Here is a 15,016-nt window from a genome sequence, read left to right as displayed (position 1 = left end):
CACTGGAAAGAGCCTGGCTCTGTCTTCTTTTCTCCCCCCTTCAGGTGTTTATACACATTGATGAGATCCACCCTGAGCCTTCTCTTGCCCAGAATGAACAGTCCAGCCAGGTTCTTCCCCCACTGCCATGAGTGTAAATGTCCAGCTGGCAAATCTGACCTGTTGCTTCTTTACCCTCTGCCCAGTGCCCTTTGGAATGTGTTTAGAATATTACAACATGGGCATTTACTACATCAACTTTTTCCCCAGTTAAGAATAGAAGCACTAAAATTGACCTAATTTTTTAATACACATGAAGTCCCAATTGGATAAGAAACAATCTCTGAAAATATTGTAAATGTTAAGGCAGAGAGATAAGTTGTTGTTGGTTTTGGGGTTTTTTAAAATGTTCTTGTTCAACTACCTACATTTTATTTAAATCTATATGATGACAGAGAGACTCGTAAGAATTATAAAACTGATTCCAGTTTTATTTATCTTTTGCTAAAATAATGAGGCTTTTGTATAAAGCTAGCTCATATGCTTCTGTTCAGTGGGAGATATTCTGAGCAGATGTGCAGCTTGTGTCTTGCTTCTAAGGAAAGATGGATGGATTTTTTTAATATGAAAGACACAATTATTTTATCTATTGTATTTCTCCTTGGGGTATTTTCTTGTTTCTACACTAATGATTGCCCATGGAAAAATTATTCTGCATTATGCTTTTGTACAATGTATGTAACACATTTAGCTAAGAGATCCAAATTCACCCACTAAAAAAAAAGATATTTTTCCAGTCTTGGGCTTGAGAAAGTTCAACAGGAACTGAGATTTTGTATCCCAAAGCATCAACTAGGCATGAGATCCCCACCAAAGAGCACTTGCTATGCAGTTTCTGTATAAATGTCCTGGTTGGCTAATCAGGGAGGAAAAGATTTTAGCAAAAGGCTTCATATTTTACTCTTGGCTCTCCACCTTTCTGCAAGAAGGCATCTCCTCCTTCCTCATGGAAAGCACTGGGTGACTGCAAAGCTCAATTTTATGATGTAAAGGAAGTGAGTTTACTGTAGCTATGGATGGCAAGTAAACTAGCCAGTGCTCTATATGCACATTCATGGAAGCCTCACAATGAGTTCTTACATGGAAGGAATTCTTGAAAACATGACCACTTCACTTAAATTAAGGCTGCAGAGAGGCACATGCTAACCCAACCTGCATCTGAAGATGGGGAGTTACAAGTCACCTCCTGCTCCGAGGTTACTGAGATGTACTAATGTGGTGCTCGATCTCAGCAAATGCTGATATCCTACTCTGCCATCATCAGATCCCACTAGCTGGGGCTCAGCACCATGGCAGCACAGCTGAACAGGCCTCTTTAGAAAGCCAGCTCATGTCTGAAAACAGAGTATAACCAGTTCCAGTGCCAAACAGAAGCTGAATTTTCCGGGATTAAAAAAAAAATAACTTAGGGTACTGAGACCTAATGAAAATCTGGCCAGAATTCATGAAATTCCATGCTGATTCATTTCCAATGAGTTTATTAAAGGCAAAACTCAATTGGTTTGGAAGGAACTTGTTCTTTCTCCAGTGGCATTTCCACCACACTGAGATGTGGCTTTTCCCACAGTACAATGCACAATGCAATTAATGTTACAGGATAACCATAGTCCAAGGTAATGTGCCAAAAAACTGCATTCTAAGCGAGAAATATTGGTTGTAAAATTTGGCTGCTAGAGCTGAATTGATTCATTCAGCTGTAGAAATTTGTATCCTTTTGCAGCAATGTGTGTAGGTATGCAACGTGGGGAAAGACTATCAAGAATAAGATCCAGTACAGCTTATAAAGGAAGGTGAATTTTAAACTGGGACAAAATGCCATCCAATATTGGTACAAAAGGAAGATCTTCCCAGCTGCTGTAGCTGGAGACATTCTTAAAACTATCAAAGCAAAATAAGTTGTATATGAGAAATATGTATATAAGACATATATATGTATATATACTACTTATTAATCACTAATTTTCATAATTTGTCATAATGACCATAATTTATCATTCCATTCACTCTGTTTACAAAGAATGCAAAACAAGGCGAAAGCAAAGCCATTCACATGTGAAATATAAACTATTTGGATCTTGGGGTTGTAAAAGCACAGTTGACTACACTTTCTTAATTTGCCATGTAGTGGAATGTCTAGGTGTCATAGTAGTACTCTTCCAAAATGAAAAATATTTTAATGAAAGTTATGGTGTTGTAAGTTACCACAAAACCAATGTGTTATATTCTGACCTCCATACATCTTTGAAGCCTTGCAATACATGCACGAAGTCTGACAAAGACAGTTGACAGGTAAGAAAAATAAGGGAGATCTGCCTTTTCTATCACTTCTAGGTAAGACCTATACCTTGATCTCAAATGCAACTGTTCTTGCATATGTACTTACAGAGCATTTTTTACCTCTTCAGCATTTCTAAGTTCAGTTTGAACACCACCATCTTGTGAGACTATCTTAGAAGTACTTTTAAGAAGTAATGAATAATATATTTTGGTTTTGAGATCTCAAGAACTCTTCATCTACTCCATCGTGCGAGATGGATCTATTGAAGTTCATTATATTACTATGCATAAAATAGTAAAAACTCTTCTTGTGATACCTAATCATATGTGTATATATACACACAAACACACAGACACACACACACACACACACACATATAGCTGTAATATTACCCATTCACCTCTGAATTAGAGACATAGAATGATTCAGAACTAAGAAATTTTTTTTTTTCATGTTAAAGAGAAATTTAAAATTATAAGTTGCAGGTCTGAGTAATGCATTTAGACTGAGTTGGAGACATCAAAAATGGACTGAGTCAGTCACAGAGCTAAATGAGTAAGGTTGTTAAAGAAAATCTTTATTTCAGGAAATCGGTAACATTGCTCCTGACACAGTCAGTGCTTGGCTGAAAGATTATAGTTTATGTCTCCTTTTAATGTCTTTCCATTTAGAGCTAATTTCAATGAGAATTGTCTACAATATCTATTTATAAAAACTGCTTGTGACTCTCATCCATTCTATATTTCTAGGACTATATATACTGGTACAAAAGGCAGTATATAGCTATCATTCACATTTCTAACCTATTCCCTTTTGAAAAAATATCAATCACATTCTGGTCCCAATAACTGTGTTTTTAGAATATGCAGAAATTGTGCCTGTGTATCATCTGCCAAAAAGGGATGCTGAGTGCATTTATTTTAAAGTGTAGACCTCTTACTTCTATTTTTATATTTCTGTAGATCATCAGCTACAATCTTCACCATGTTTCCCAGTAAATCTCAATTAATCACAGCACAAAGCAATTTCTTAATTATTAACAAGAGGATTTGTGAGCAATACTGTGGGTTTTCTTAAATTTTACTTCTACTTCAGCGTCTGTAATTCAAGTATTTTATGTGCAATATCTCAGTTCTTAATTTATTCCACTTCTCTGTCTCCAGCAGAGGCCTTATTTTTTTCTTTATGTAGTGACCAAACTCACTCTCTTCCATCCCTCCAGCAAGACTCTGCTGTGTCAACAGCCCTCCTAGGACACCTTCATTCAGCCTTGGTAGGAGCAGCCCATACAGACCTGTCCCAAGGGAGAGGTTTTGTACAATTTCACCATCCAACACAGTGAAGGAATACTCCCGAAGACAACCATTTAAGGATTTCCCAAACTAAATGTTGTTAAAACACGGCATGAGCAGAAAATAGTATTTTCAGAGATAAATGCTGAGCCTGACTCTACTTTCCAAACAAACAAGGGGACCTCCCCACCCTCCTGTGCCCCAGGATGCCATTTCAGCCCCGCCTGGGGCAATCAGCCCCTGTCCCAGCACAGTTATGAATCATGACAACACTTTAATTTCATATCCCTGTCTAAGGAAAGTTTTGGATCTTTACTGTACATTTAAACATCTTTCTCTTCAATTTTCTGGAAGCTTTCTATTTCACTAGGCAATTTCTTGCCTCATTTGTAGGGAAGCAAGTGCCATGAAAGGAAGACACATCTTTCAGACTGGACAGAAACTAGACAGATATAGGAAATGTTTGGTGCTGTTTTGACTTTTTTTGCTACTGAAAAGAGATCAGTTCAGGAGGCAGAAATATAACTGCAGGATACTACCTTAGAGGACAGTCTGCAGGCATTTTCTGTCAAATATACTGTATACAAAGGCACTGCCAAATAACAACAGAGAGTATTCATGGTATTCTGAGGAGCTGCCAAAGAAAACAAGCCTGCAGATTATCCTTTATTTGATGTTATGCTGACATTTTTCACATGAACAGGGTTTCTGGAACTGAAAATTAAAGGATGAACATCTAAGAATGGATTCTGGGCCAGGATTCCTGCTTTCTATTCAAACCTTGGTTATGGTTTTATATCTTTGCTTATTTACCCATAATGCAAAATAATGTTGAGATTAACGGCCATTGCAATTAAAAGACTCTTCCACTGTTTTCCAGTGCACCAAAAAAGTATTTATGTTCCTTGGAATTGCAAACAAGTAATAGATTTGGGTTAAAATCATGATTTGAACCATCTCACTTCACAGTTGACAACTGTGTAAAGCTACTTATATGAAGAAAATAATACAATCTACCCAGAAGACTTCTCACTTGCTAATCTATCACAACAGTAGTATAAAAGCTGGAAGAGGTTTAACAGTTCAAAAAGATACAGGGGGACTTGGAAAGGCCAATACTTATAAAAGTGTCAGCTATAAGAAACCCTAAAACTCTGTGTCCAAGCCCCTGCTTTGGAGTTCTGGATGCAAGATGGAAAATAGCAAAATGCAAGTCACACAGAGTACATAATTCAGGAACCCTCGAGACTTTCTTAATCTTTTGTCCGTATACTGCCAGAAAAATAACAAGTGCTTGGAATAGCAGGAAGGCAACGGGAGGGGAAGAGAGCAGAAAGATTCCTTCTTGTCAGACTTTGCTTTGCCAGGCTAAACAAGCCCAGCTCATGAGCAGGTTCTCCAGGCCCTGGACCCCTTGGTGCTGCTCAGATGAACTAGCTGTAACGTGCCCTTATCCTTCATGTTTCCCAAGCTAAACAGGCAGGAGGCCTTAGAGTGGGGAAGGGCACATGAGCCTCAGGAAGGAAAGAGGGCATGGAAGAAGGGAAGGAACACCGTGCCAGGCATGACATGTTGGCATAACATGAGGCACAAAAATGCTCCCATACTATGTACAGTAATTTTAATTGCTTTGCTCTGTTCATTGTCATGAACGGAACCCAAAGCTGCAAACATTGAATAAAGTGTTGCAATTTTCCAGTAGAGGTTGCTATGAGGCATAAACATCTGGGCACTAAAACTGATAAACTTTTTTTTTCAGTTTGGCAGCTGCAAAACCGGTATGACTCAAGGTATTTATCAGTTTTAAATACTTCTGCTTTTCCAGACAAGAATACTTTTTTTGCTGGAGCTCTGTTTCTTTCTCAGAGACCAATAGTTCTGGTGAAGTTCATGACAGTAGGCCCTGGATATGTTCCCTCTCTAATGGAAAAAGAGACAGCTTTTGTTTTCTTCTTTCTGGTATTTCCTGTGCATCTGAAGACTTTCTACTTTCATTACAGATGAAGGAAGAAAATACATCTCCTTCATATTTTTAGCTTCAGAACTTTACAGGGACAACACACTCTGAAAATGAGAAATAGAAAGTATTTTATTTCTTCTATGTCCCATTTTCATTGATTTGTTCAATATTTAATATTATAGAAATCATCTTTGTTGTGACTTGGAAGGTAACTCAAGGCTGGTTAAAGAGGCCAAGTTACGAGGGCCATATTGCTTTCTGAAACTCAGAGATCAATGGATGTCTCAAAGTAAGCGCCCAGAAATGTCATGTTCTTAAAACTTTAGGAACTCTTGAAAATCCAGTGAGTAGCTTGCATCAGCCCAGGAAGTAATAAATATGAGCTTCACAAAGAAAATGTGCAGTGGTAATGAATGAAAACCTCAAGACGTCCTGGACTGCCTATAGAGGAATGACAGACGGGGGAGTCAAACTGTGCGCAAAACTATTCTTTGTAAACAGTTCAGGAAGAAACAGGAGTGTTCAAGGATGAAGAAATTCATAACCACAAAGCTGACACATAAATGAAACTGAGACCAGTGCTTGTGTGGCAGCTCAATACAGTCTTGCTCCATTTCCTCGTCAAAAAGCAAATCTCTGATTACTAAGGGCTTTCTAAGTCTCCAAGCTTAGGGAACAGACTTGTTCACTCAAAGCAGGAGTAAAAATGCAACCTCACTAAATTTGGTGGAAAAAACATAGTTGATCATACAAGAGAATTTCACAATCACTCTCAGAGGTGTAGCAATCACAATTAGCTCAATGATTGCACAAAATAACAAAAACAAAAAGGTGGAAACATATTAAGCATAAATCAATGAAAACGCAAGTGTAGGAGTGTATCAGCACTAAAACCACTGTTGTATTCTATTTAGCAGAGTGTCATCTAAGAAATATTCAGATCTGGAGAAGTATTCAAGAGAATTTATTTTAATCCTCAAGTCCTTTTCCAGAATGTGAAAGTGATCAGTAAGCATTCTTTAACTAGTTGGTCAAGGCAAAACTGTGAGGAATTCTGCAGGATATTGAAGGTAATAAACCCTTTATTAGAAGCTGTGTTTTCTTGAGGGCTATAAGTTATATAAGGTATGATCTTTCCTACTTTGAAGACCAGAAATACAACTACCTTCATATCAGTAGGTTCAATGGTACATCAAAAATAAAATTATAGACAAGGTGTTCATTCTTATCTAAAAACTGACATGAAAACAATTTCTATTCTCACAATGCAATATCTTCCCATAATTTTTTCCCATCCATAGCTGTGATCTGGGCTGCAGTAAAAAAATGCCAACACATTATTTCCTTTCTTAACATCAAGGGACAACCTCTGGGATTATGTGCCTTCTTTAATGCGTTTTCCAGAAAGGATATATTTTTGAAACTTGCTAATAAGAATTATTAAGATCTTTAAGATCTGCACAGGTTGATCAATGTATCACTAATATATGTATTTTATTTTTTTTTAGTACAAAGAGGGGTCTTCATGGGAACAAAGATCAGCTGCTTGTGTTGTTTTTTAAACCCTTTTTGTCTGGCCAAATCATTTTTTTTCCCTGTATCTTCTTCTTTTAGAAGTCTCTCTGTGCAGTCAGCACTAGGGAATTGTACAGATTACTGCAAAACCACAGCAAAAGTAAAAATGAAGGGCAGCACTATTACATCCTTTCCTTTGCTCTATTTTTGCCCACTATTGCACAAAGAATTCAGCAGAGATGCATTACTGCAATATTTAGCCTCCACAAATCAGGAATATTGTGTATTTTTTTCAGTTTGGCTATCCATGCTATCAGAAATGCAAAGCAGTTGCTCTCTGAGCAGGGGGATTGTGGAACAAAGACCGTCTTCATTATGCTCCTCTCTGCAAACACGGAATCACAAAAATCAGAGGCACAGAATGGGCAAGTTTCAAAGGGATCACAGTGGGTCATGTGGTCCAACCTCCCTGCTCAAACAGGCTCTTCCTAGAGTGTATGGCACACGATTGTGTCCAGATGTTTCTTGAATGTGTCCAGTGAGGGAGACTCCACACCCTCTCTGGGAAATCTGTTCCAGTGCTCAGTCATTCACAAGAAGTTCTTCCTCATATTCAGGTGGAACTTCCTGTACAGCAGTTTGTGCACACTGCCTCTTGTCCTGTTGCTTGGCACCACTGAGCAGAGCCTGGAAACCTTGTCTTGGCACCTTCCCTTCAGGTACTGACAGAGTTTGATGAGGTCCCCTCCCAGTCCTCTCTCCCCGAGGCTGAACAGGCTCAGCTCCCTCAGCCTGTCAGGGCTCCACGCTGATCCCAGGCAAGCAGCAGCCCCTTCCCACCTGCTTGTTTGTATCCTCAGCTTTTGCCAAAATGAAAGGAAATGTGTATGCAATTTAATTCTGCTTTCAAACAATTTCTTTCTTTCGAACTGCCAGACTATGTAAACTGCTCAGTTGTATATGAAATATTCAGGAACTGAAATTTGTTTGTATTTACATTGAATCTGTATTTTTCCAGAATTTCTTTGGCTTGCCTTTGCAACAGCTTTCCTAGAAGTGTCACCAGTAGCCCCTACCACCTCCTTGGAGCCATTTCCCTGAGAATTCCTGGAAATAAGTTTTCTTCTTTGTTGGCCTCCAAGAGTAAACACTGGTAATAAGCTGCCCAAACATCTAAAGTATTTTCTTCATATTCTGCATGGGCCATTAGAAGTTCTTTTTGCTTCAAAATGTAGTCAAAAATCTGACACATGTCAAACAGGTGAAAGAAGTGTTGACCAGCTTTGGGGATTATGGGGATTTTTAAATGAAACATAAATGCTTATCAGCACTAATCTGAAGTACACAGATGGTCACAACTCATACTTTGCAATTCTGCAGGGAGCACACAATCTAGAGCTTACCCTACAGATCTGTGAGCAGAATTTTGTCATTAAAAATGCATTGACTACAAATAAGCTCAGGTTTCATTGAATGTTTAAATATTTTAGGCCACCAGATAATCAAATAGTGGCATGTCTATAAGGATTGATATAAAATAAAGAACGCCAAAAAATCAAGGCATCCTTGGCAGACATTTGGTGTATTTTGTGAAGAAATAAAAAATTATTTAAAATATATGTTTTAAAAAAAGGTAATTTTTTTGCTTAAAGGACAGAAAAGAATCTTATAAATGAAGACATGTGCATCTAGTCAAATTTGTCATAGAGACAAATTTGTCATAGAAACAGACAGATGCGAGATCAATGCAAGATGTCATTATTTTTAAATACAATTCAGATAAACCTTTTAATCACTTCTCCAAATTTCTACTTCTGCCTGACACATGCCTTTCTTTATTGAACATGAAACTGCAAAACATGTTTTGATACTCAACTCTGAACACTTAGAAAAAAAGCATAAAGAATTAATAGCTTTGATTCTCCTTCCTCAGTTCAACCCAGAATTATTCTCTTGCAGACTAAAAGACATGTGGATGCAATCAGAACCGCTCTTTGAAATGCCATTTGTTTGTATTTCATTTCACTGATAACGAGCCAGGCAGTCTAAGGAGCTGTGTAATTTCCATTTGTGGGCGCTACAATTTGCCATGCAGCTTCCAATGCAGATTCAGTGATCAGGAAGCCAGCCTACACTTCTAGCTTCACTTCTGTGACAGATGTCTTGCATGATGAGAAACACAGTTCCAGCTTTCCCCATTATGTCAAAAGGCTTTGCTCCAGGTCCTATGGCAAAAGCCATTTCTGCTTATCAGGACAGTTGAGATACCGTGGAAAAGAAGGATCACCACAGTCCACTCTTTCCTCCTCAGTTAGTAAGTAACTCTCCAGGCCCACTGCTGTTCTCTCCCAAATCACTCTTATGACCCTCTGCAGGTAAAGCTCCACCGCTGTGGTCAGAGCTCTGTGAACACAGATGAGCTCCCCAGGAGGGAGGAGCCCTCTCCTGCAGTCCCAGAAGGATGGAACTCGGCAGATGCCACACCCGCTTCCTCAGGCGAGCTGTGTGCTCATGTCAGCGGTGCCACAGCGCTCACAGCACACCAGCACTCAGAGCCTGGGCAGCTCTAGGCACTCTCTGCAGTTTGAGCAGCTCCTCAGGTGGAAAGTCTCTCTCCCTGCAGCAGCCATCCACCAGAAATCCCCCAAAAGACAGCAATCAATCCTCACATTTGATCTCATTTTCCTCACCAAAAGCCTTGCGGACTGAATTTCCTAAAAGTTATTCATAACTCAGACAGAGGAGGCATCTCCTGCTTTCATCCCCCCACTTCTAGCCACCACAGCCCAAATACCTATTAAACTATTCTCATTCTAACTGATTTTTGATATCTGGCATTTCCAGATTATTGAGTAAAGGACACTAATACAATACAAATATGTTAGTCCCAAAATGCCTTTCAAAAATGAATAGACACATACATTTTCAGTAGTTTTATTGAAAAATGCCTCTTTCATTTCAGAAATAAATAATATAAGGCAGTGAAATTCACAATTTGCAGTTAAAATATAAAAGCAGCAATTCTATATCCATAGTCTTGCAAACAATTTCCAACTGCTTTTGGTAACTAAGAAACATTGTATTCTGAAAAAAAAATCCATACTAAATATACAACAAAAACATGCAATTCCATCTCTGCAGGATTGACTGCAATTTGGCATAAATGTAACTGTGTCTACAAACAAGGAGATTTCAGGCATTATTAAACTGTATCCAGTTGATAGAATGATTTCAGCTACTTAATGTTTGTGATGTTTAGAGATGTATAAGAGCAGTATATGCTCCACAGATTGTAATTCAGAATAGAAGAAAATTACAATGATACGGGAAGGAGAGGGAAATTTTTGGTTCTTTTTAACTAGATTGCAGACCTGTGATCTGACTGAACTGAAAACATGCATTGGAAAAAGAAGAAAAATGTAGAGCTAAAGCAGACAGTCCTTAGAAAATTTGCAACAGCTCTGTGGTTATTTTTGTTTTGGTTTTTTGGTTTTCTTTTTTTTTAATGTGTTTATTTTTACATTATTTTAATGAAAAGGCAGCACTGGGATAACTGAATGCACACCTTAATCTGTATGCAACCACTATAAGCAACAGTATTTTACAAGCATTTCCAGGGCAACATGAAGTGTTTGGGTACACACATTGCTATCCCCACATAAGCGAGATACAAAACAGGGGTGCGTCTGATATGAAAAGGCCAGAAAGTCATATTGCAAAAGGAATGATGCACTCTCCCTGTGTGTATCTGCAAATGCAAGCACAGCAAAAGAACAAACAAAAAAAACCCACCAACCAAAAAAACCCAAATCAAGACACACAGATCTTTTACGGTTTTGTTTTAGCATTTCTCGACAGTGATCTTTTCCAGCGCATGTGCTCAGGGTACTCTGGTGAATGCATTTCAACTCCATAGTCCTCATACTCGTCCTCTCTCCTTTCTGACTCCATAGGTACTATAAAGGGTTCACCTTCAGGCTGATAGGGTCCACTTTCAGGCACGTATGGTTCTGGTTGAAAATAGTTGTCCGATTGAACATAATAGTTACCGCATGTCTTTGAATCCACATATGCAATGAACGTTAGTCTGGCTACATAATGTTAGTTCAACCTTATTTTCATATAATAAATATATAAATAATTAGTTCACTGGGGGTATTTCTCAGTTTTGCTTATGAATGCTTTTTTGGCAGTAAAATAATAAAATGCTTTAAATTCATCTTGAAAGGCTTTGTATTTATAATACACAAAACAGTGCAGAAAGAGTCATAAATTAGGCAAGGGACAAATCATGGTAAAGTTATTTTAAAAAACCAAACAAAACCAAGAAAATCAAATAAAATTACTATTTTACAGCTACTTCAGTAAATCTAAGCATTGGGCTTTATTTTAAACTGCATAATTAATAGAAGACATGGAGCAGGTAAAGTGAAGAGATGGGTTTGGTGTATGCTAATTTTCTGTGAGAATGGGAAAGTAAGTGTAGACATAACTATCACCAGCGGCAATATACAGTACATGTCATTTTGTCGTGCTGTTCCTCGTAACAAACCGAGTTACAGCTGGTGCTTCAGGAACACCAAAAACTACAGCAAAACAGAAAAAAAATTATTATAAAACTTTGGTATTTATAACTGCAGTTACAGATCCAACAAGATTACACATAAAAAAAGGTATATGCCCCAATTCAGACATGTTGGTAACAAGCAACAGACAGGTAGGTTTCATAAGTTGTCAAAGATGTTATTCTGGCATACAGCAAGCAGCAGCAGGCTTTTATGCAAAAGTATCACATAGAGTTGTTAACAGATTTTAGTGGATACAGTCCCATACAAATCATCTACAAGCCACAATTAGTTTACTATTTACATAAGTTATTTCTCATTTTCCAGGTTAAATCTGTCTCTCTTCTAATGGCATTACCTTCGCTGGTTAGTAGTTTTACAAGCCTCCTTCACCACTGAGGTTTTTGGTGGTCGAGGTCTTTTTTAAAAAAGAAAGACTGTCTATTTTATTATTGAAATGCAATGGGCTTAATGAATTGATGTAACTGTCCTTTATCTCATTCATGAGTTGTGTTAGTAAAAGTATCTCCCCGTTCTATGAGGTCAGCATGGTTCAAGAACCATATCCGTGGTGAAATATCCATACGGACTCATTTTCTAATAAGCACGTGCGCAAACATCTCAGAAACAGGATTTTCATGTATTCAAACTGTAAGCAGCACTGGCGACTTAGAAAATGTGTTAGCCGAAACCTGAAACAGGTCAAAGATGATGTTAGTCTTTTAAAAAGTCCATCTGATGTGCAAAAACATACTTTCATCCAACTAAATACATAACAGTTAAGTCTTAGGCATATATTTATATATGTATACAAAGCTGCTTGCTAGAAAGAACACTGCTAAATCACACGCACAATTTTCTTTATTTTTCACTTAAATAAGAATTTTTTTGTGGGATCTGCACAACAACCTGGCTCTATAACCAGTATCACTGAGTCTGCAAGTGTGTACATATATATATATATTTTCTTTTCTTCTTCTTTTCATGGATACATGCACAATTACACTAACAGCAAACCACATCCAATAGTAGTATCACATACACTAATTTTGAGATCTGGCAAGGCATACATATTAATTTGTTAACAATACTGTGGTCCTGCAGGATCCCCATGTTAAAATATATTAGAATCTTTCCAGTCAAAACTTGGTGGTCACTGTGACCCCTCATTTTGGTTCCAGAAGCAGCCTACTGCTTTGAGCAAAGTCACAAAGTGGAAAGCTTATATGACTCAGGGCTAATCAGAGACTCCATGGCATTTAACTTGGTAGGTATTATAGGACAGTGGTGCTTTTCAGTTGTCTGCACTGTTATTAGCAAATGGATTTCCTTTGTGGAAATTTTTTATTTCAGGTATCAGTTTTCTATAAATCCTGACATGGCTCAAAAAGAGACACATGGAAACTGCCAACCACAGCATTCCTTTTATTTTTCAAGAGAAACATGGAGAATTCAACCTTGTTCTGAAGACGATTGAAAGGGGTGGTGATAGAGGGGGAAAAAAGAAGAGAAGAAATTGGTCACTTAAATCCTATGAGCAACACCACCAGCTAGTAACCATCTAAATTAAATAAAATAAAAAAACAAGACTACAATATTTACTCAGTACTTCCTATTTAGAACAAATCATGCATAACATCAAGCAATCCTAGAGCAAAGTGTAAATGGCTGCTCATATACTGGAACATTACAATGAGGCAGGCCTGCTCACTGACCCATCTCCTCCTGACTCACTATGTTCAGATTAGCAGGACTGTCTCATGTAAAGCAGCTCAATATGAACAGCCACACCTGTGAAGGCTATTTAGGGCAAGGTTAAGGTTAAGTTGTTCATAACCTACCTGGGAATCCTTGGCCATTGTAAGGGATGCTAGCACACTGGGATGAATCACAATATCCTGGTGGCCCTGGGGGACCCCGAATGCCCGCATTTCCAGGACGGCCTGGGGGCCCTGGTGGTCCTCGTGATCCTGTGGAGCCTGGTGGACCAGTTCTAGATTCTCCTTGTGGACCTAATTTTAGAATTGAGAGGTTGGGAGGTTGTTTTTTTTTACGAGACATCTTGATAAAATAGCTAACAATACCTCTGTTTAGACTACACAGCCCAGGCTGTCTTTGGTGAGAAAGCACTCGCACTCTGTTGCAGTATGGGGGTCAACAGAAAGAAATACAAAAGAAATCTAGAAATGTGACTCATCATACGTTGCCTCCCTGTGTGTGGCTTATTTAAGTATTTATTCTTAGAAGCTAATTTAGTAAGGTTTGAGCCAAGTAAGAAATGTCAACATATTCTCTGGTTAATTTCCCCTTCGTGTAAGATATGATCATCTCAAGGGAAACTACTAGATTAGACAAGCACACTGGATTTCTATTAAAATATAGGAGTACATCAATTATACTGCCCAGTAGCCCCAGGATAGATGAGGTAATGTTGTTTTTGGAAGAAATCTTATTATGGTTAGCAGAAAAGTAAAGCTTCAAATAACTGGGGCTACAATTTGCTGCAAGCCTATTATGATTCCTGTAATGAAAAGCCATTTTAGCCTAGTAAACTACAAGCAGAAACAAATGATGCAGCTGATTTATGCTAAGTCATAAACCAAATTCCATAACATGAAAACCAAAACTAATAATCAAATAATACGTCTCTATTGTCCAGTAACTCTGCATTTGGGAGTATTTTGTAGTCCAGCAAGTGAAAGAAAAAAACCTACATACTACAAAAAAATCGTCTGATAAGACTTATGAAAAATATCTGTCAAATATTTGGACAATGCATTTTCATGAAACACATTTTCGCATTAACAAGCATGCCAGATGACTAAATTAAAAGATGAAGATAAACACCTATTAGCCATGTCCAAAAATCTTTCTAAATTGCTATTTTTGTGGTGATTTCCTACAAATTTATTAGAGTAAACGCTAATATACGTCAAAAACTCGAAGTGGGCAAAGGGTGTTCATTCACTATATCAAGTCTAGGTCTCTATGAAGAAATATTTGCTTTTCTCCTACTTTTCTGTAATCTGATAAAACAAAAAAAATTTACCAGGTGGTCCTGGCAAACCTCGTGGTCCTTGGGATCCAGTCCCTCTTTCACCTTTCTCTCCAGGGATTCCTACAGAATAACACAAATGCAATGAAAATCAAAGAAAGGAAGCCACATCAACAGATATTTCTTCACACACTCTCACTGACATTAATATTTACTTTCCATGATTTAATAAAACAAGAGTGGTTAAAATGGATGTTCTGCAGATGTTCAAATGTGAATTTGGAAAAATAATTTGGATATAAATATAGTAACCCAAGAATAAAATAGGATGTAGATGTAACATGGCATGAATAAACTCTCTCAAACATAGAA

At 37.9% G+C, this 15,016-nt stretch overlaps 1 protein-coding gene across 1 annotated transcript in view; it reads right to left on the bottom strand.

The window, feature by feature from the left end:
* Nucleotides 1-10,036: 10,036 nt before the first annotated feature.
* Nucleotides 10,037-15,016, bottom strand: part of COL12A1 (collagen type XII alpha 1 chain) — a 100,144-nt gene continuing 95,164 nt past the window's right edge. Inside the window, exons 64-66 of the mRNA XM_058802795.1 lie at nucleotides 14,699-14,767; nucleotides 13,491-13,661; nucleotides 10,037-11,094 (exon numbers count right to left, since the gene is read on the bottom strand). Of these exons, the coding sequence (XP_058658778.1) occupies nucleotides 10,913-11,094; nucleotides 13,491-13,661; nucleotides 14,699-14,767 (422 nt within the window). The 3' untranslated portion in view covers nucleotides 10,037-10,912. The remainder of the gene's footprint in view (nucleotides 11,095-13,490; nucleotides 13,662-14,698; nucleotides 14,768-15,016) is intronic.

This window comes from Ammospiza caudacuta, chromosome 3, assembly GCF_027887145.1.
Source record: "Ammospiza caudacuta isolate bAmmCau1 chromosome 3, bAmmCau1.pri, whole genome shotgun sequence".
In the NCBI taxonomy this organism is placed as follows: Eukaryota; Metazoa; Chordata; class Aves; order Passeriformes; family Passerellidae; genus Ammospiza; species Ammospiza caudacuta.
The sequence above is the reverse complement of the archived record's forward strand: the minus strand, read 5'-3'. Positions and strand labels throughout refer to the sequence as shown.